The sequence below is a fragment of the Leptodactylus fuscus genome, chromosome 6 (assembly GCF_031893055.1).
Source record: "Leptodactylus fuscus isolate aLepFus1 chromosome 6, aLepFus1.hap2, whole genome shotgun sequence".
Taxonomy (NCBI): domain Eukaryota; kingdom Metazoa; phylum Chordata; class Amphibia; order Anura; family Leptodactylidae; genus Leptodactylus; species Leptodactylus fuscus.
This window is the reverse complement of record NC_134270.1, coordinates 71194675-71217305: the sequence shown is the minus strand read 5'-3', so window position 1 is coordinate 71217305 and position 22631 is coordinate 71194675. Positions and strand designations below refer to the sequence as shown.

General features: G+C 40.4%; 2 protein-coding genes across 2 annotated transcripts; one reads left to right on the top strand and one right to left on the bottom strand.

Moving 5' to 3' along the window:
- The first annotated feature begins 164 nt into the window (after positions 1 to 164).
- Positions 165 to 13310, top strand: PIH1D1 (PIH1 domain containing 1). The gene is made up of 11 exons (XM_075278575.1): positions 165 to 242; positions 1185 to 1318; positions 2610 to 2676; positions 4026 to 4211; positions 8129 to 8190; positions 8341 to 8422; positions 8674 to 8770; positions 9464 to 9511; positions 9603 to 9693; positions 11284 to 11427; positions 12823 to 13310. Exons 2-11 carry the CDS (start codon positions 1238 to 1240, stop codon positions 12856 to 12858), a joined length of 894 nt encoding a protein of 297 aa, XP_075134676.1. The 5' UTR covers positions 165 to 242; positions 1185 to 1237; the 3' UTR covers positions 12859 to 13310.
- Positions 13311 to 14692: 1382 nt separating this feature from the next.
- On the bottom strand, positions 14693 to 22314 carry LOC142209563 (prolactin-like). Its single transcript, XM_075278574.1, has 4 exons — positions 22168 to 22314; positions 16728 to 16835; positions 15324 to 15485; positions 14693 to 14909 (listed from the first exon to the last, which is right to left on the bottom strand). The coding sequence occupies exons 1-4, from the start codon at positions 22312 to 22314 to the stop codon at positions 14727 to 14729; spliced, it is 600 nt and encodes a 199-aa protein (XP_075134675.1). The 3' UTR covers positions 14693 to 14726.
- Between the last annotated feature and the right edge of the window lie 317 nt (positions 22315 to 22631).

Here is a 22631-nt window from a genome sequence, read left to right as displayed (position 1 = left end):
ACACACTACACGGACGATCCATCTGCTGTTTACCATTGTTGGCCACCTCGTGGCTCCTTTATGTGTCATTGGGATTTTAATTTGTAACTTGCTGTGGAATTCTGGAGAGACACAAAAATCGTAAGGTCTGCAGGAAGAAGGTCAAAAGGAAGTGTCTGTCCTGCCCGGAAGTCTGCGCATGCGCGGTTATTGAGGCTGTTGCTGTTGCTGTGGCTTAGGTCACATGTGCTACACGGTTCCAGGTAAGTCATTTTAGATATAATGCTTCATGGGCTGTGTCTGAGGGGAAGGTAGATCCAGATACTGTGGCAATGGCGTGCAGTGGAGACCCCTCTGCCATAAGCAGACTGAACCTGCTCGGTATTGTTGGGTGCTACCGGTAGTAACTGTTGTGATCCAGCATTCCCTGTGCTTAGGTGACAGAGATCAGCAGTACCCCGTGTTATTGGTGCACACTACTACCCCCTGCTCTTATCTTTAGGCATCTTCTGGGAAGATGCAATGGGGGAGGTCATCATTCCCTCTGCCATTTTGTTCTGATATTAAGGTACACTTTTGGTGCAAGGCCCTTTCTTGCAACAAACGTTGCGCATCAAGCATCGATCCGTGCCTCACCTGCCACATTCTCCGACTGATTTATTATAACTCGCACCAGTTTCCTGGCATGAGTTAGACCAGGAATGTCCGCCAGTTCCTAATTTGTTGAGATTTCCATTCTGTACATGGACGGCCAACAGATTTGTAAATCTCTGATTCCCTGCACTAGTTGGGCCGTTTAGTAAGTCTGCCATACAATACACCAGTCTTAATAAATTTACCCCAATATGTATGCGTTTCGATTACTCAATGTATAGACAGTTCACAGTATATAGGAATATTATTTTGCCAAATACAAAACGGACAAAGTTCACGCATACCTTAAGAATGGTAAGGGTGCATGCACACTACGTAACGCCGGGCGTGTATGAGAGCCGTACACGCCGGCATTACGGCAGACTGCCGAACACTTCCCATTCACTTCAATGGGAGCGCTCGTAACAGCGGCGTTTACGAGCGCTCCCATTGAAGTGAATGGGAAGTGTTCGGCAGCCCTGCTGTAACGCCGGCGTGTACGGCTCTCATACACGCCCGGCGTTACGTAGTGTGCATGCACCCTAAGAATGTTGCAAGTTTTTGTTTTTCAGGCTCCATCTTGTGAAAGAATAATCTCTGAGCTCCAGATCACTGAACTGAGAAGATGGCGTCTGACAAGTCGCTGCTTTCTGCAGAGCTGAACGCAAATATGGAAGAAGCTCTGTATGAACAGATGTTAATGAAGGTGCGGGGTGTGATATGCTGGAATAACTCCTGGGGTCAACACTTCTCACATTCCTGTCACTTCTCTCACATTTAATGTACAGAAGTAATTACCTACTAGTTACCAGTTGTCTTTCTAGTTGTTAGAATAAAAGTCTGCCGTCTGGCACTCATTTGTGTTTGGGAAAGCTGGGTATATCGAGTATGTTCACTTTACTTTCCCTACTGGGATTGACAGATTTCTTAAGAGTCTTGAACATAACTGTGTTCCATGTCTGTCTGGTGCGGAGTCAGAATGAAAATAACAGACACCATTATAGTCAGTGGGGTCTCTTACAATCTGATGTTGTCTGCCATTAGATTAACCATTTCTTCTTTATTCTCGACCTGCAATAGGCCAGATGACACAGGACACAGATATGAACACACACTAAGGGATATCTTCCTTGTTAGATTATTAATATTCACCCAGTTGATTTGCCATTCAAGAATCTAGTAAAGCTGATTGATGATCTGTGTGTGACACTTTATATAAGATGCTGGGTTTACGTATTCTATGTATATGATGTTTATGCAGATGAGGAATACCTATTGCCGGTTGCATAAATATCTGTTGCCAAATTGCTACATAACTGGGCTCTGATTTTGGCTCTTGCAATAGTGAAGTACTTGGCACTAGGTAGTCTACTGTATATCGGCTGATCACCAAGGTTTACAATATCTGGACTCTCACCGGCCAGCTTATTACAGGGGAGGGTGACACTTTCTTTTGAAGAGTTTTGGTCCCAGGTGCTATGGGAACTGTCAACAAGACGCTCACTTGACCAATTGCTGTTCCTATAATCTTTCCAATGTACACTCACACTCAGTTTGGCCAAGTGTGCTTGCTTTTTGTCAGTGGGGAGAGAAAAGCAATGGTTGTCAGACCCATCTGCCAGTAGCCGATTTCCTATGGGGACATAGCATCAGGTATGTTGTAATTCAGCGTACATTTATTCTTTTCCAAAATTTCTGCTAAGATTCTGGTTGACAAAAATTGGTTGGATCAGCCGGCACATTTAGATTTCCCAGTCTCATAAGTTTGATGGAAGAATAGGTGCAGTTTGAAGCTTAATAATAATAACTAATACATATTTGCCATAGTGACCATTCCTGGCACAAGACAATATATATTTTTTTCTATGATACACATGCCCAACTGGAGAGAGGTTCAGGGGCCACATTTGGGAAGCTTTGAAGTTAAGCTGGTTCCTGCAGTCCTTGAATCATCATGTCATGTTATTCACTCATTTATAATGCTTACCTCCTTGTAGGCCAAACAGGAAATCCAAAGCAGATTGCCAAACTTTCAAGAAACAAGACAGATAAGACCCCAGCCAGGTAAGACGTGTCTCTAGTGTTCACTTATTAAGATTAGATTGTATGTATATATGCTGGAAGGGGTCTGGTAGGGACTAGCACTTTAAGGAGCCCTCCGTGTGCAAACTAATAATTTTTGTAAAAACATTTCATAGCATATTGTGTCTCGTAGCAACTTCGGACGGGCGATGGTCTGTGCTGCGGACTGCTCATTTCTGTGCAATAGGAGACAGAGCCAGCACGGATGAATCGCATTACATCATGTCTGCTAGTGCAAAGACTTAACCAAGCAGCAGCACCTACTATGGATATTTAGAGGCACAATGTGATATGCTACGTGCCTAGAAGAATGATTATTGGGAACACTACTGCACTATGTTAATATCACCGTACTTTAAACAGAGTTTTCCATCTCGCAAAATTCGACTATCACCACCCAGTAACAGAGCATATTTCAGTGATCAAGAATATACCGATGTTACGTATGTCACTTTTTTTTTTTTTTTTTTTAACTTTGGAGAAAATCAAGTTTGAAGCGATATTCAATTGAATCAGATGGTGCATTCGGGGCATTGTCCAGCAAGAGCAGTAGTCCTGGAGCTGAAGGCATGCCTTGAGTGCACCAACTTCCCCATTTCCAAACTGCTTCAAAGTTATTTTTCTCTAAATCTACAAAAGCAGCATACATAACAAAGGTATGGTGTTTATCATTGCAGAGTACTCTGTAACACGGGGGTGGCAGTTGAATATACGCGGGGTAGACTCCCTTGAAGCAGAGCTGAGAATTGCTGAAAAGAGTGTTTCCCGGTGTATCATAGCAGGGGTAATAAATCAAAAGAACTCACAGGAAAGAAATGAGACATATGGGACAAAAAACCTTTAACTTTTATTATTAAATAATTCATTGGAAAAGGAATCGTGCCACAGGAGATACGATCCCACAGTGAGGTAAGAAGGTCTGGATGTATGATTAGAGACAAACCCCTTAGGTTATATATCATGAGGTCATATCAACACTAGGCCACCTTACCTCACTGTGGCATCGTATACTGTATGTTATATAACTTTTTCACAATTTTTACACATTTTATTTATTTAATAATAAAAGTTTTATTGTCCCTTATATCCCTGTCCTTCCTGTTAGTCCTCACAGAGCGTTTCTCACTTTGACTTCAGTGTCATCAACCTGGTGGGTTCAGTGGGCACTGTGACTTAAACCTCATATTGGTGTTTGACAGTGGTCAGCATGATTTAGTGACAGGTCTAATACTCATAATAAGCTGTTTTTACTATTTTAATAGTGTACATGGAAATACTGCATGACTTTAGAATCGTGTATTGTATTTTTATTTACTTTTTTTTTTTATTAGGTTTCTGCATTAAAACTCGTACTTCCAAAAATGCAAAAATATTTATTAATATTTGCAAGTCAAACCAGATCCCCGCACCCCCAGACCTGACTGAGCAGGAGCTAGTCAGCATTCTGGAATCTGATGATCCTTCTGGGTTTCGAGTCCCCATGAGCATAGGAGAGCCCCATGTTGAAGTTGATAATAGTAAGTATTTTAATACAGTATTTAATGTAAGACACTGTTTGTTTAACATTTTTCTGTCGGCGTGATATTGAAGGGGATTGCTGGTGGGGAGAAATTCTTTATGTAATGCTCAGGGTTCTTTTTTTTTTTTTTTTTTTTTTTTTTCAAAGAAGCAGCACGTATCTAAAGCAAGGTTCACATCTGCACTGGAGACTCCATTGCAGAAACCTGTCAAACGGCGGCAGAGAAAAAAAATCCTACGCGGAGAACTTTTTTTCTCCACTGCTTTTAGTTTGGAAATGATGGACTCCATTATGGTCAATGGGGTCCGCTGGTATCCGTGTGTAACCGCTGTTGTAGCGGTCCATCTCTCCATCATTGATCTCGTTCTGAGCTCTATAGAAATAGCTTTTTAATGCCATACATTTCCTTCCCCGGCCACCAGAGAAAAAAAGTTTTTCCCTGGACAACCCATTCAAGTGTTTTGAGTTTGAAAGCAGTGTTCAGTTTATATTTTGAATTTGAATGTGGCTGACCCCTTTAATCTCCCATTAATCACAAAAAAGAGGGTTGCCATTTCCCTTGTTTGAATGGAGCATCACTGTGAATTTGTGATCACCACTCCTTTCACTTCGGTGAGACTAAGGCTAAGTTCACACAGAGTTTTTTGGTCGGGATTTTAAAGCCGTATCCGCCTCAAAATCCTGACCAAAAAGACGGCTCCCATTGAAATCAATGGGAGCCGGGCAGGTGTTTCCGGCTCCTGGAAAAAGAATTGAGATGCTCATTCTTCAGGCCGATATGGCCTGAAGACACTCCCAACTTGGCCCATTCATTGGGCCTAATATGGAGCGGAGTGCGCGACTGTATGTCGGTGCACTGCAACGGCATTCAGTCACGGCTATCCGTTTTTTTGACCGTTCAAAAAAACTCGTGTGAACTTACCCTAACAGAGATAGCCAAGTATAGTTTATCAGTCAGATAAACATGAATGGAGCAGTGGGCACATGTGCACTACTGTTTGCTTTCACAGGTGATTCGGAGGATCCCTTTCTCGTGAATGCTGCGAGTACAAGTTGTCATGTTGCCAACAATCAGACCCTTATTCACTGCTCTGTAGATAGAGAACAACAGTTTAATCTTGCAAGGAATGCTGAAAACTTTGAGCTCTGAAAATTGTGAATGCAGCTCTGAGCTATAATGCATGTTGTAATTCATCAGTAAATAATGTATTTGCAAAATTGATCTTTACATCGTTGCATAGTTAGTATGATTGAAAAAAGACATATGTCCATCAGGTTCAATCAGGGAATGGGCAACGTTACGACATTCTATATACATTTCCATAACCATCAATGCTATTTTACTATAAAAAGTCATCAAATCCTTTTTGAAGCTGTCAGCTGTGACTGAAGTGACTAGCTCCTGGGGTAGGCTATTCCACAGATATACAGTCCTTGTCAGCTCTTGAGATTAAACCCTTTTTTCCTCCAGATTGTCCCCTTCTTTTGAGGGGATTTTATATGGAACAGCTATTCTCCATATTCCTTTTAGGGGCCATTTGTATATTTATACAGGTTTATTACCCAGATGCATAACTTTACATTTATCTTCATTGAACCTTGCCTGCCATATGAATTCCTAAGCAGTCTGTCCATGTCTGCTGGCATCCTACGTACATCCTCTATGGACTTATCTGTATTACCGTATTTTGCGGACTATAAGGCGCACCAGACTATAAGGCGCATTGCCCATGAGCGCCTTATAGTCCTGCCTAGGTCCATATATAAGGCGCACCGGACTATAAGGCGCACCGAACTATAAGGCGCAGCGCTGTCCGGTGCGCCTTATATGTGATGGAAAGCGTCGGCACGCCGATTTTGCCGGCGGCCGCTTAACCCCCCACGTGCCAGCCGCTTCTATTCATTTCAATGGCACGCTTCCATTGAAATGAATGGAAGCGCTCGGCACTCGAGGAGTTAAAGGGATTCTACCATTAAAAAGTTCTGTCCTCTTGACCACGTCGGAATAGCCTTAAAGGCTATTCGTCTCCTACCTTTAGTCAGCGCCGCCTTCTTCCTGAGCTACGTCCGCCCCTTCTGTGTTGTCTTCTTTGGGCCTCGTGGATGACACATGCGCAGTCGGCTCTAACAGGCTCTCGCAGCCAGAGCCGACTGCGCATGCGTCATCCATGAGGCCCATAGAAGACAACACTTCATACAAAGAGACCTCACATCATGTTCTCGCAAAAAACTAGCTTGAAAAAAACTCACAATACAACATGGAAAAAGCACAAGCTAATACAAGGAGACAGTAATCCAATCAATATAAAAAAATATCAAAATATTTTATTACACACTAGATAACAAATTATTATTAAAAACAATAATGTACAGCAGGGCAGATGGATTTAAGCCAAAGACATACAAAAATAGACACATAGAATAAAGAACGTGGGTGCTTATGCTAGACCATATAAAATGAATATAGGTAGGTATAATAGCATAGGATAATACTTATATAAGTATAGCAAGGCTATATTAGTACCAACAATAAAATACTGTTGGCAAACAGTACCCCTCCAAAAATATGTCCCTACAAATGTATATCTATATACTGATATTTTATAATTATAGCATAAATAGCTGAGGACATATGGGAGGAGGCAAAAAAATATGTAAAGTGTGAGGTAAACTACAAGGGTATTACTCCCATCAATAGGATAAAGATTACAACAGTGTCCTTTCCAGAGGAATCCAATATTGGACCATAATCACACTACAATGCAGCCTAAGCTATACAAATATAGAATGCCAATAGCTCCTATAAGGCAATAAGCCAAATACCTCCTGAGGAAGCCACTGTAGTGGCGAAACGCATAGGGGTGGTCCGTCTACCTAACTGTCAGTACTTTATCGTGGTTGCTAGCTGACCTTTACCAGTTGGAGACATGACTTCAGGTATTTGGCTTATTGCCTTATAGGAGCTATTGGCATTCTATATTTGTATAGCTTAGGCTGCATTGTAGTGTGATTATGGTCCAATATTGGATTTCTCTGGAAATGACACTGTTGTAATCTTTATCCTATTGATGGGAGTAATACCCGTGTAGTTTACCTCACACTTGCCATAGAATACAACACAGAAGGGGAGGACGCAGCTCGGGAAGAAGGCGGCGGCTGGCTATGTTAACAGGTAGGAGACGAATAGCCTTTAAGGCTATTCCGACATGGTCTGAGGAAAGAACTTATTTTAATGGTAGAATCGTTTGAAGCGGCAGGCAGACTTTGCCGGCGGCGGTCGCTTCCATACATTGCAATGGGAGCGCGCTATTCAAATAGTATTCGCGCATCTCTAACTTCAATTGTAAGAAGTTACAATTGAAGTTAGAGATGAACGAATACTATTTGAATAGCGCGCTCCCATTGCAATGTATGGAAGCGGCAGGCAGACTTTGCCGGCGGCCGCCGCTTAACTCCTTGTGTGCCGCCGCTTCCATATATAAGGCGCACCGGACTATAAAGCGCACTTACGATTTCTGAGGAAATCGTAGGATTTTATGTGCGCCTTATAGTCCAGAAAATACGGTACGTAGCTTGGTGTCGTCTGCAAAAATAGAGACATTGCTTTTAATCCCATGTTCTATATCATTAATAAATAACAGCAGACCCAGCACTGAACCCTAGAGTACACCACTTATAACAAAGGACCAAACTGAGACGCAGTCATTGACCACAACTCTCTGGAACCAGTTTACAAACTATATTTTTGAAGCCAATGTCCCTGATTGTACCCATTAAACGTCTATGAGGGACAGTGTCAACCGCCTTTGCAAAGTTCCGGAATGCTTATATCGCTTTTTGTGTGAGTTTGCATAGTAGAATGTGGTCCCTTTACATCTTCAGAGTGTCTTAGCTCTTTTTTATTATTTCTTACAGGTGGAAGTGGTTGCACGGCTTATGACATAGTGATACACAGCACGTTCTTTGAGAAAATTAAGGTAACCCATAGCCACAAAATCTAGCTAAAAATGTCTTTATTCTCAAATATTTCTTGGCTAGAAGCTGCTGTCTCCTATGATGTCCTCTTTTGATTGATTTTTACTGTGAGTTTCTGTTTTTTTTTTATTTTATTTTTTTTTTTAAATCAGGACAATGAACTTTTCAGGGAATTCTTTATAACTGTGGCCATGGAAGGACTAGAGAACAAATATGAGATGGAACTGTCTAGAGGTAATTCACTTCATCGCTGTTCTACCCCTTTATGACCCCTGAACACGTCCCTTATGTTTTCACAGCTAAAAGAGGACCTTTCTATGGTCTTATAGATGAAACCTTCTCAAATGTACTCTCTTAGTGCATGTGAAACTACTTTGAAGTATGGCAGATTCTAAATCTCTTGGTTTATTTACTATATGACAACTCAGTTGATACTGTGAAGTATTAAGGGGAAACATACATAATAATCTCTGGTTTTCTTTCAGAATGGCGAATGCTGAAAAATCGAAAATTTATGGGCTCTATCTTTGAGCAGAATATCAGAACAAAGTCCAAACCTATGATCCAGGAAGTGGACACAAGGTAAGTTTTGACTAAATCATTATTTTAATAGTGTTTTAGGTAAAGGTTACTATGTTGTCCCTAAGTACAAAGTAAACAAGTAGGATTACAAGACTGGGATAATAGGTGTGTACTAGACCCACTACTTTACAGAATTTTGTCAGATTTCTGTTCTCTCTCTCTGACAGCACATGGCAAAGTTCTGGCGCCATCGTACCATTGAGAGTCAACTTACAAAAACACAATTTTTCCCTAAAAAAGAAGGTTTTTTTTGCAGGGGAGGTGTGCCAGAGCTTCCAAAGGCCCCTCTCCAGGTTTTAGTGGCCACCCCTGTACATTTGATTGACAGCTCTTCTTTTAAGGAAATAGTGTATGCATTGGAATATCTAAGGGCATGAACGGGTGCTCAGCATAATATCCTCTACAAAGGGACCGGACAACTCATTTCTCTGTTCTCTCTTAGGGCATGTAAACATAAATCCACCTTTTTGAACTAGAGATTTGCCTACTGTATGTAGTACATGAACACACTGTTTTTTGAGAAGGTGCCTATATTTTCCCTACAGGGATGACTTTGTGTTCCAACTGTTTTCCAGGGAGAAGTTGTCAGCTTCATTTTGCAGGGGTTGTCATAACCAAACAGCAACTTCTCTTTTGTCAATGCAATAATTCTACTGTGTAATTCTTATGGCACATTATATTTCTGCTTTCCAGACCTGCCCAGCTCATTCCAAGCAAATCTCTTATCTCAGAAATTGAAAGGTTTGTGTTTATGTACTATACATTTTTACAATCCATTGATTTCTTCACTTTTACAAATCTCATAGAAATTATGTTTTTGTCCACTTTTCAGCTCTCCAGTGAAACCAGATTACACTATAGTGGCAGAACCTTCTGAAGGACACCCCAGTTTTTTGGTCGCTGAAATCTCCTTGCCTAAAGTGGTGAGCAATTACAAGTGTTGTTTTATATTGCAACCCTTGTATATCACATGCTAAACGCAAACTCAGAGATAAAACAGATTTCTAACATACCGTATATACTCGAGTATAAGCCGACCCGAATATAAGCCGACCCCCCCCCTAATTTTACCACAAAAAACTGGGAAAACTTATTGACTCGAGTATAAGCCTAGGGGGAAATGCAACAGCTACTGGAAAATTTCAAGAATTAAGATGGCCGAGTTCTTGGGTGCAGTAAATGCTGGGGAAGGGGAGGGGGTGTTTTGGTTGTCTGTCTGCCCCTTCCCTGAGCTTGAGGACTGGGTTTTTTACCCCCAGTTGGAATTCAGCCTGGCTGAATATAGGGTATCTGCAGTGCGCCTATTAACCCCTTCCAGACGGAATAGAAGCACTACAGGTACCCTATATTCAGTAGACCGGGCACTTTCAGACACAGGGATATCTAATGTGTATGTGTGTCACAGTCATTTTCTACTTTGAGGGCAGGTTCACACTAGCGCCCAATCTCCGTTATGCATAACGGTTTTGCCATGGGCAGCAGAAGACGCTCACTGACAGACACTGAATGTCTGTTTCTGTCCTCTGCCGACAGAAAACGGAAACCTGCATAACGGAGATCAGGTGCTGTGAACCCGCCTTTATATGTATTCTAGGGAAAGGATTTAGAACTTTTATTTATTTTATTATATATATTTTGTTTTAATTTATTTTTTTTTTACAATTTTTTTAGCCCCCCCCCCCTGGGGGACTTGAACCTCCGGTCATTTGATTGCAAGTCCCATAGACGGCAATACAAGTGTATTGCCGTCTATGGGAGAATCTCTACATTACTATTACGGCTGGTCATAGACCAGCCGTAATAGTAATATAGCGATGACAGGCCTGGGAGCCTTCATTAGGCTCCCGTCTGTCGTCGGAACAGGTCGGCTCCTGCGAGCTCGCTGCGCAGGAGCCGGCCTGCAACTTTAAAGGTATGGGGCAGGCCGGAGGGGGGAGGACATCTCCGGAGGGGGGAGAACATCTCCGGAGGGCACCTCCGCTGTAACACTTATAGCGGAGATGCCATAGCTTATGCCTACAATCAGAGATCGCAGGCATAAGCTTCAGTATCTCTGCTGAAAGCAATACAGCGGAGGTGCCGGTTTCTATGGCGACCGCTCTGCAGAGCGGCACCATTACATTTACAGACCGGGCATCCAGACACCGGGGCGGGTGCCGGGGCCCACAGCATCACCACGCTCCTTCCAGGGCGGGGTCTGCTATCCTGTCCTGCTAGCAGAAAATTACCGTAATGACCCGAATATAAGCCGAGGAGCACTTTTTCAGCACAAAAACTGTGCTGAAAAACTCGGCTTATACTCGAGTATATACTGTATATACATTTTATTAGTCAGTCCTTTTCGCTGTGATCAAAGAGATTTTAAAATAAGACAATCCTTTAATGTGTCATTGTATATTGTAGTCCAGTTTCAAGTTACAATGGTTCAGAAAAGACGATTGTTGAAAATATTGTATCCTGAGTTCATTGCAACTTTAGAGACCACTGTGTTACTAATCTGGTATTCTCTTCAGTCTTCTAGTAGATCTCTTGTACTAGACTTGGGTGAAGACAGAATTGTTTTAGTTGGACGTCCAGATTTGTATTATCTAGACATCTTCATTCCTTATAATATCATCCAAGAACAAAGTGGCGCTCAGTTCAACAAGGACAATAAGGTGAGACAGCACTGAAGAAGTAGCCATGACTTATATTCTACTGAGGTTTATATAAAATTCTCTCCTTTAACTACTTCATAGCCAAACATGATCAACAATGTAAAATAAATGATTGAACTTACAGGACATATGTAGGCCAAAATTCTTGTTCAAAGTAATCCAATCAATCGGTGATATAAGTATAGACTAAATAGTGGAAAGGTGCATCTACAGCTTTAGTAAATATGGAGTATCTTAAGGCTGTCAAGTCTAAGTTTTCATTGTCTAAATCTTAATATTAGTAAATCTACCCTAGACTAAAACACTAACCAAGAAACTAAGAAAATATATATATGGAGATGGATTCCAAAAATGTCCACAAATAGTGGACAAATAAAAGTAAAATACTAACCACACAACTGTTTTAGGGGACTTCTGACCATTTACATGTCAATCTGTTTGTATAGCATAAGGCTCCAAATAGTTGGCCTATTCTGCCAATGGAATAGCTAGTAGGTGCAGGTTCTGAGAGTCAGGATCCCACCTGTCTAATATTTATGGTCTGTTCTAAGAATAAGCCACTAATTGTAAAAACCCATTGATAAACCCTTTTAAGGTATTTAAAGAGGACCTTTCATGGTTTGGGGCACAGGCATTTCTATATACTGCTGGAAAGCCGACAGTGCGCTGAGTTCAGCGCCCTGTTGGCTTTCACGATCTGTGCCCTGGGTGAAGAGCTATCGGTCCCGATACCGTAGCTCTTTATAGTCAGAAGGGCGTTCCTGACACTCTGTCAGGAACGTCCTTCTGTACAAGCAGCGCCAATAGCGCTGTACTGTGTGAGCAAGGAGGAATGCCCCCTCCCTCTGCTCACAGTGCTCGTCCATAGACGAGTATTATCAGGAGGGGAGGGGGCGTTCCTCCCCGTTCTCAGAACACAGCACTATTGGCGCTGCTTGTACAGAAGGATGGTCCTGACAGAGTGTCTGAATTGCCCTTCTGACGGTGAAGAGCTACGGTATTGGGACTGCTAGCTCTTCACCCGGGGCACAGATCGGGAAAGCCGACAGTACGCTGAATTCAGCGCACTGTCAGCTTTCCAGCAGTATATAGAACTGCCTGTACCCAAACCCATGAAAGGTCCTCTTTAAGTTAACCATATACATTTGATAATATCTGCGTGATAGCAGACTTACATGGGCCATGTTGGATTCTACTTAGTCCTAGGCTGCCAACTTCTCACTGCATTTCCCTTTGTTAAAATAAACACGCATACTAGGCCAGCACTGCACATATATATGGAGTAATTTGGAAAGATAGTTGAAAGCTATTTTGTGTATGGTGGGATACAGAGCATTTTTCGGTGTATATGATATTGTTTAATTGCTGTGTAATAAAATTGATTGTATATTACAGGTGCTCACTATCACAATGCCAGTCCAACCAGCATAGCACTGAGAAGATCAGCACCTCAAACCGTTCCTCTATATAGATCCAGTGGATCCACTTCGGACATTGTTGCTTTAGAAATGTTCTCAAGCGTTGTATTGCTGTAATATTGTGTGGATTACAATATGACTCAAGATTAAATTTTTCTCTTTCGGTGAGATTAAACATATTTTTTCTGCCAGAACATTGGTGCAAATCTGCTGCAAAATATTAACAAAGCATTCTGCAGATATAATAATTCACAGGATGCCCTCAGTTCCTGGACAAATGGATTAGATTTTAGAAACCCAATTCTTTAGGATGAAACTAAACATTTATACAGATACTCGTTTTTTCAGGTTCACATGTTTGGTTTTATTGGCAGAAGAAGCTGAAATGGCTTCCAGATAAGGCAGGTACTTGAACTGAAGTTCCCTAACATGGGCACCAACCTGGGGCATTACATTAAACTCGATAAATGACAAACTGGTTATTGCAAATGGTTTATTTTATAACAAAAACAGATGTATCACTTGCAAAATTGCAGTAAGTACACTAAAAAAGAAAGATGTGTTGGTAATCTGCTTCATATGGCATAATATTACTGACCCGCTAGTGATCATTAGGTCATGAAGTGTGGTCAGTAGAGATGAGCGAGTACTATTCGAAACGGCCGTTTTGAATAGCACGCACCCATAGGAATGAATGGAAGCGGCCGGCACGCAGACTTTGCCGGCGGCCGCCGCTTAACCCCCTGTATGCTGGCTGCATCCATTTTTTCCTATGGGTGCATGCTATTCGAAATGGGAGTTTCGAATAGTACTCGCTCATCTCTAGCGGTCAGCAATAACTGCAATCCTAAAGGGGACCTGTCATCTCTCTGTCATGCTTGGTAAATTTTTGTATTCCCCATGAAATAACAATCCTGGAGCAGTGTTCCTACATTGTGCTGTTCCTCTATTCCTACCGGAAATTGCAATTTTACTTCCATTATTCTGATGGTCACCTAGGACAGATGTGAATTTAACATAAAGTGGTAACTGAGTGCTCTCCGGTAAGGTTGTGTCTCTACCCAAACAGTTTAGGGGCACAGCTTTTCATAAGGAGACTGGTAGCACCCACCTGTCACTTTATTGTATATTCAGGAGGAATAAAAAAGGAGTAGCATAATGTAGAGCTCTTAGAAAGTATACTCTAGAAATGGTTTTTCATGGGAACTACATGTATTTCCTAAAAGCAGACATGTCCAGAGAGGAGACAGATCTTCTTTCCATGAACACTTGAGGGTGTGGAGCAAAATACATGGATTCTCTTTGTTCTCTGAATCCCTGTGTCATGCACAACCTCTATTAGGTCCTGCCGTGTACATAATGCAATGTATCAATTATTTTGGATCAAATATACTAAAATTGAAAGCCAATATTCTGTCACGGAGTATTTTGCTACCATTATAAGTCATAGTATATTGCGAGGATATGTCACAACTCCCTTATTTGTAGGGGTCTGACTTCCTGGACCTCATTGTTGGCTGTAACGCCTTGCACAACAGTGATTCCCAACCACCACTTGTAGCACTGATGAAACAACTATCTTTGTGCATGTTTTATTGTTGAAGATCACTATAGGAGATAAAAGTTGTGCTGTGAGTGGGTGCTATGGCACAGTGTTTCCAGTACAGTGGGTAGTGAAAGGTTAAAAGCCTTGATACCTTCATTCTGCACTGATCAAAATGATCTGGTGTACCCTAGTGATGTAGGAATAACAGCCTATAATAATAAATTTAGGGCTAGTTTATTACTAACCTGCTATACACATGTGCTATGACGTATACTAGAAGCAAAATACTCTTTAAGAAAAATATCGTTGGCATATAATTTAGGATACTGTTTTCCCTAGCAGTTGCCATTTATTATGCGACATCGGAGGATCTTTAGGTAACTGTCAATCTTGTGAGAGTCCCTCCGAAAACAGTGAAGCAAATGGTAGACAGGAAACAGGTAGGGATCTCCCTGCGCTGCCGTAACATCGACAGGACCAAGCCACTGAGGATAAAAGTCTTCTAAATCAGTCAGCATCTGAAACCAAAAGTGGGTTAGTGTGAGTACAGAATATACTGTAGGAGCAAAATGACCGTAATATCTGTCTTATAGCCTAGGGCTCTACTGGGACACTTGTAAGGGAACCTCCCCATGCTGCAGATGTGTCTGAATAGAACTTGATGAAATTCATCTGCTTGTTATGTTGGCAATCTTGTGATTGTCACACAATGATTTTCTTCCCTTGTGGAACATTAAATAAGTATTTTAATAACTAAAAGTCGATGTTTACCACCAAGTGTAAGCGGAAATGTAACATTTAACCTATGATTAAGATTTCCGGCAGCTTTCAGAATAATGGGTCTAGTAGAGTTGCTAAAGTACATAAGAATCTGTGTCTAAAAGTACAAAAAACATACTGTGTATGTACTAGTAATGTGTAAAAGTACTTACTCTTCCTGAGATTCTGTCAACTCCTCCTTGAAGGATCCTAGTATGTTCCTCTGCTTCTTTGACTTTCTGCATTATGTTATTTGGGGCCTCCGCTGATAAGTAATGCAGAGGTTGGGACCAAGAACGGAGTAATTTATTTACAAGGCTCAGCAAGTCTTCGTGCTGTTAAACCAATTCAAGACAGTAAAAATGTGCAATGAGATAAGATAACACACATGAAGTCATAAAGCATAAAGGCAATGAGTCTTATACTTCAGTTTAGCTTAACTAAAGGAACTAGAATGTAGGCTGCCTATCCTTAAAGAAGACCTTTCATTGATTGGGGCACAGGCAGTTCTATATACTGTTGGAAAGCCGACAGTGAGCTGAATTCAGCACACTGTCGGCTTTCCCGATCTGTGCCCTGGATGAAGAGCTAGCGGTGCTGGTACCGCAGCTCTTTACAGTCAGAAGGGCTTTCCTGACAGTCAGTCAGGAATCTCCTTCTCCACAGCAGCGCTTATAGTGCTATAGGGTGCATGCACACTACGTAACGCCGGGCGTGTATGAGAGCCGTACACGCCGGCGTTACAGCAGGGCTGCCGAACACTTCCCATTCACTTCAATGGGAGCGCTCGTAAACGCCGCTGTTACGAGCGCTCCCATTGAAGTGAATGGGAAGTGTTCGGCAGTCTGCTGTAATGCCGGCGTGTACGGCTCTCATACACGCCCGGTGTTACTCAGTGTGCATGCACCCTTACAGTGTGAACGGGGAGGAACGCTCCCCTCCCCTCCTGATAATACTCGTCTATAGACGAGCACTGTGAGCGGAGGGAGGGGGCGTTCCTCCCCGCTCACACTGTACAGCGCGATAGGTGCTGCTGTGGAGAAGGACATTCCTGACTGACTGTCAGGAACGCCCTTCTGACTGTAAAGAGCTACGGTACCGGGACTGAAAGCTCTTCACCCGGGGAACAGATTGGGAAAGCCGACAGTGCACTGAATTCAGTGCACTGTCGGCTTTCCAGCAGTATATAGAACTGCCTGTGCCCAAATCAATGAAAGGTACTCTCTAAAGGGGCTGTACCACCTCAAAATGCTGTACAAAAATTGGCCCCGATTTATCACCCATCATTGTCAATGTGAAGCAACGATGAACATATTTTGCCCAATATTGCTACAACTTTAGAGGCAGAATCACTACTGTAGCTACATGGGCAAACCTGTACTAGAAACACATCGACCACCTTTCTGCTGTGCATTACATGGGGTAGTTTTGAATTAGCTTTTTTTAGGCAGATGTCTGAAGCCACCCTGTGAGCATACCCTAAATGTCCATACACTGTATTACACTGTTCTTAGGCCCTAATACTAGAATACAGTGGATACTACTATGGAGTTCTAAATAAACTGCTGATCACTTACTTGCATCTGCAGTGTTTGCTCCTTGTCCTCTGGAGTATTTAGAGTTGAGGTATGACAATTGTTCATTGCTTTAATAATAAGCTGCCGCCCTTCACCATATTGTTGTTCCTATAAAAAAAAAATTTGAACAAATAACTGACGAATATTTAGGACATTAATCCGAGTAGCTGCAATGAACAGAATATTGCTCTTTATTCCTAAAACATAATTTACAATAAAACATACTTGTAATATTTTTGTAAACCCTAAAGTGGTTCTAAACTACTTCTAATGTAATATTACTTATTTTATGTGAAAGGTAGAACTCACTATTTTACTTCTTTATGATACCTCTGAGAATATTACTGTGCACATTTGGAACTCATACATCAACGAAGTAGGTATGGCACAAAAGTTGGCACTTTACAATTTCTGCTGTTTTCTGGCATAGCAGCACTTTTCCAGGATACTGGAATCACATTATTGAAAAGTAAGTGCTTATGAATACAGCATAGGCTTGGCTTTTGACTCCCAAAAAACATTTTCCATCTTCTAGACAGATTTCAAGAATAATCCAGTTTTTATGGGCAACAGTATTGATTATTGTACCACCCTGACACTATACTTATACAGCAAAAAGTCATGACAAACCTCATTCCTAGTTTCTATTCCTTCATAAAGATGTCCATCATAAAAGCAGTGGTCAATATAGGGGAAATGTGGTATCACAGGGTGACCATATGCTAAGCCAATTCTTTAAGAGCTTGAGCCACCCTTTCCAGCAGCATTTGGATTTGTCTACCTCTCCTCTATCGTGTTCAGATGAACATAATCATATCTATATTTATAGATAATGAAAAATTAAACATTTTTGCAGAGTTTTAAAGATTTTTTCCAACTATTTTAGTGGTGAGAGTCTATTGTCTTTATCGGTTGCTATTGTATACGACCACAAATGCAGAAACTTTCTATGGTCTGGGACTTATCAGGTACCCAGCCATGATTTCCGTATTGTAGCTGTTATCAGGCAGGGACACTACATGTATGAGAAGATATCCCGGCCATGATAAGGAAGTCATGGATTATTTTCTGATCTTAGAAAATGCATCTATGGTCGTATCCACTGGCAACTGATCAAGACAACAATTTGTGACCACAAGATATTTTCAAGAATATCTTTAAAACTCTGCAAAATGTTTAATTACTTATATTTGCAAAAATGTTTTCCTTTTAATTATCTACACATTTAAAATTGGTTATATACATGGGAATACCCCTTTAAGAGCTGATTGAACACAGTTATAATCAATTCTTAAATTCCACAATAATCATAGGAACAAGAAACGTAAATTTCAACAAACAAGAAGGAGAGTATCCTTTAGTTCTACGGACAAGGATACGGATTTCTCGGATAATGATAATATCTCTCATGATTCTCACAGTTTTTTACAAGTGGAGGATGTCAACAAACACAGACACAGGGACATAGTCTCAGAGAAATCAATAGACAGGACAATGGACACAAAAAGGGAAACGCAAATCGCACAGAGGAGGTCGCAAGCACAAGCGGAAATCCGCGTTATTTCACGCGGAAATATCGAAATTAAAGGACTGTTCATTAAGTCAGGATCAGGGGATGTTTTTTCTTGGGGAGAAAGAGGATGAGAAGGTTATATCCTCAAGTTCAGATGTGTCAAATGAACATAATGTGTTAAATTTATCTGATGCAATGCTTTCAGCTGATGATATAAGTCTCTTATCGCATGGTCTGAATTTTGTGCCTAATAACAGGTTTAATCTTTTTAATACTTTGATGGATCTAAATAAATTTATCAGACTAATAGCAATAAGAAAACATTTTATTGAAGCACCAGATGACTATTCCATTCCAATTAATAGGTCTCATATCAATGAGTATAAAAACTTACAGTTCAGGGAACAATGTTGTCTCCTCGAGCTACAAGAACTAGAAGGAAATTTTTCAAAAACATGTGATGTGGTGGACATGAAAATGAGGGTGAAAAATCCACAATTTTATCCCTCATCTTCTAGAGCCCCTATTCTTGAACAGTTTCGTTTGGTTGTGGAAAGAGATTTAACAAAATTACAGGAGACTCCCATTATGTATAAAGATAATTTGAACAAAAGAGAAAGAGCAGCACTTGATCGTTTGGAGAAAAATGACAAATTGACCATTCGTATGGCGGATAAGGGAGGAAAAATAGTTGTCCTTAACAAGGATGACTATTTAAAATCAATCCTCAATATTTTGGAGGACACATCCACATACAAAAAATTGTCAAAAGATCCTACTGATCAATTTGCCATGTCTCTCCACAAACTTGTCATTTATGGTGAACAATTGGGAGTTTTTTCCGCCAAAGAGGCGAAATATCTTATTAATGAAAATCCAGTGATGCCAATTATGCATGGCTTACCTAAAATTCATAAAGGGGTTTTCCCCCCTCCACTCAGACCCATAGTATCAGGTATAGGGTCTCTAAATGAGAGATTGTGTGACTGGGTTGACCAGATTCTCCAGCCTTTGGTGGTACGTACACCAGGCTATATACGAGACTCAAAGGAGATACTGAGAATTTTTGATGGGTTTGAGTGGAGGGGGGAATATCAATGGCTGACGTGTGATGTGTCGGCCTTGTATCCCTCTATACCACATGATGTGGCGTTACTTGCATTGGGATACCATCTTGAAAAACATTCCACTTTTTCGGGAGAAATTTGTCAATATGTTATGGATGTGGTGGAGTACCTTCTCCATCACAATTTCTTTATGTTCGATGACAGCTTCTATCTGCAGGTTCGGGGGGTGCCAATGGGGGCGAGGTTCTCGCCCTCGTTGGCAAACCTGGTGATGTCATGGTGGGAAAACAACAGTATCTTCCATGCCAGTAACCCCTTTCGAGATCATATACACTGGTATGGAAGATATATTGATGACTTGCTGATTGTGTGGGAAGGTGGTTCAGACAAAGTACAGGAATTCGTTAATTATATTAACAGCAACCATCTCAATTTGAGGTTCACACATAATGTCAGTTTGAATACCATAAACTTTTTAGACATCACGCTAATAGGAGATGCTGAAACAAAAAGTGTTAAAACACATTTGTACCGCAAGGAGACTTCAGGTAACGCTTTGTTACATTTTAGAAGTTCTCATCCGGAACATACAAAGCGTTCCCTACCAGTCGGAGAGTTAATTCGATTGAAAAGGGCTTGTAGTGATAACGAAACATATATCTCACAGACGGAGGTCATGTGTGAACGATTTAAGGAGAGGAACTACTCACAGTGGTCCATAAATAGAGCTAAACAGATAGTCAACAAAATAGACAGAAAATCTTTGTTAACAACCAATAAAAATAAACATAAAAATAGAAATCAAAATAGAAATAGGTTACATTTTTCTACCAGGTATAGTGTAGATTTTAAACAAGTTGTGAAAGTGATCAAAAACAATCTAGGAATTCTTAACCAGGATGAAACTTTAAAGAACATAGTTTCGGAGGGTGTTAATTTCATACCCAAGAAAGGGAAAACTCTGGGTAATCATCTTTCTCCAAGCCTATTCTTGAGTAACAACAATTCTATTTCTGAAACTTGGTTACATATAAAAGGTTTTTACAGATGCGGCACCAACAGATGCCAGGTCTGTAAACATGTAAATAAAAATTCTAATTTTACTAACTCTGCAGGAACTAAGAACTATAAAATTGATAGGTACATGAACTGTACTACAGATCATATGGTATATATGATATCATGTACCACTTGCAGTTTACATTATATTGGGAGCACAATAAGACCTCTTAAATTGAGAATATCGGAACATGTGCAGTCTATTTTGAACGAAAATTCAACCAAAATCACAGGGGTAACAAGACACTTTAGAGACATTCATAAAGGAGATATAGAACCATTTACATTCAAAGCCATAGAAAAGGTAGTAAAGCCTAAAAGAGGTGGTAATTGGGACCAACTGGTACGAGAAAGAGAAGCCTTCTGGATTCTCAAACTCGGAACAAGGATACCTGCAGGTATGAATCACAGAAGTGATTTATCTTACATTTACAAGAATTAGTGATAGGCAGGGCCTGGGTTATGTGTCTCTTGTGTCCTTTTTGGACTTAATACTGTACATCATGTCCTTTTATTTAGATTTATTGACATATAGTACTTGTTCCTCACTACAAGTCAAAAAAAACTTAAAAAAACACAAAAGGATAGAAAAATACACTAAAAAAATAAGATATAAAAAAATAAAAAAACAAAAAATGAAAAATAAAAAATAAGAGATAAACTAAATCAAAAAATATTAATAAAAAATATTAGTATACATAAAGAACTAAAGTAAACATCAAAAACAACAAACCAATAGTTATAATAATGTCGTAGTGAGGAAAACATATGATCATTATAGAAGGATGTACGACACCAACACGTTACTTACCTTTAAGACGGGATATCATCTAGTTGGATCCTGTTCTTCTAGTATTTATTCATACATGGCTTGGTGAGATTATATGTGTTTTGCTGATATATGCAGCTTCTCCGTTATCAGGTTATACTGAATCATGCAGGTTATCTGTTTTTTTGTGTCTTTTGTCTTTTAGTTCCTTTTCCCCATACAACTGTATCAAGCACCTGATAGGTTCATGGTGTCACGTGGTGTGGGAGGGATCTTGAAACTATATTGTCCATCTTTGTTGAGGGCAGCATTTGACCAGATCCATTATTGGATTCTCCAGGACTATATATATGTTTATATTTATTATTTTGTTTATAACTATATGTAGAATATTCCACTATGTAAACAAGCATTTGTGATCGAGAATTTTATATGTATATGTATGTTTCATGCTATTTACTTCCTTTTCTCTAAGCAGTCAGGTATGTTTTTTAATTAGCGCAGGTGTGTATGTGTAAGTCTCCACTATTTATGGAGACATTCATTCACACAGGGTCAGGCTATGAGTAAGGAGCTGATTTAGAGGCTCCGAAACGCGTCAGCCGGACGCTGCTTGCTTTCCCTCCATGCTGGCCACACTGAGCGTTTTTTACATTTAAATTTGGATGCTTTCTTATTTTTGAATATGGATGAATAAAGGCTAAGTTTTATATAAACGAAGGAGATGCGTGCTGGATGTTTACTTCTACTAGTTGAACCACACCCTGGGCTGAAGGGCAACAAAACCTCCGTGCATCCAACTCAAGCCTCCAGGCAAAGTTTTTCAGTATACGTAAGAACATATACATCCAGTGTTGGATTTCAGAACAAGAAGGTGAGCTGACATCAAAAAATTGAGAAGGATATAATATGAGAGAGTTTGGCGAATAGCTCATTATTTGAAAAAGTAATAGTATTGAAAACTAAGGTTATATTTGGTATGAAAGGCAAACTAGGTGAAGTTCACATATATTTGTTCCCACCAATACTTACAATGTCCTCAAACATCTCTGTAGATAGTGAATGGATATAATGTGAAAGTCTGATGGCTCTTTCAAATAGATCACTGAGCAGAACTTGACATTGGAAACTCCCCGGAGTGCAGATTGGGCTGGAGACCACTTCTTTGGTCAGGCACATGTTCAATACCAAAAGCACAAGCAGTGGCTTTCCTGTGTAGTGTACAACAAAACAATTTTTAAGTGAATAATAACTAAAGTTCCATCTTACCTTAAAGCGCACCTCCAGTTCTAAACAACTTTTCATAAATGAATAGAACAGTAGAATATAAGAAACTTTGACATATATCTTAAGCAGATCTTTTTCTTTCACCTCTTATCAAGCTGAACTACTTCTCCTTATCTTAAAAGGGCTCACATATACGTGAATAGCCTTTAATGTTTTTTTAACACCCCCTCCCCATTTTAAAATAAAACCATAAAAACATATATCATACC

Excerpts from the sequence above, each read along its gene's own strand:
- LOC142209563 (XM_075278574.1), bottom strand. The coding sequence starts at position 22,314 with ATGTGCCTGACCAAAGAAGTGGTCTCCAGCCCAATCTGCACTCCGGGG. Across the intron at positions 16,836-22,167 it reads CAGAGATGTTTGAGGACATT|GAACAACAATATGGTGAAGG; the intron begins GTAAGTATTGGT and ends TTTTTTTTATAG. Across the intron at positions 14,910-15,323 it reads TTGACAGAATCTCAGGAAGA|ATGCTGACTGATTTAGAAGA; the intron begins GTAAGTACTTTT and ends TTTTGGTTTCAG.
- PIH1D1 (XM_075278575.1), top strand. The coding sequence starts at position 1,238 with ATGGCGTCTGACAAGTCGCTGCTTTCTGCAGAGCTGAACGCAAATATG. Across the intron at positions 2,677-4,025 it reads ACAGATAAGACCCCAGCCAG|GTTTCTGCATTAAAACTCGT; the intron begins GTAAGACGTGTC and ends TTTTTTTATTAG. Across the intron at positions 9,694-11,283 it reads AAATCTCCTTGCCTAAAGTG|TCTTCTAGTAGATCTCTTGT; the intron begins GTGAGCAATTAC and ends TATTCTCTTCAG.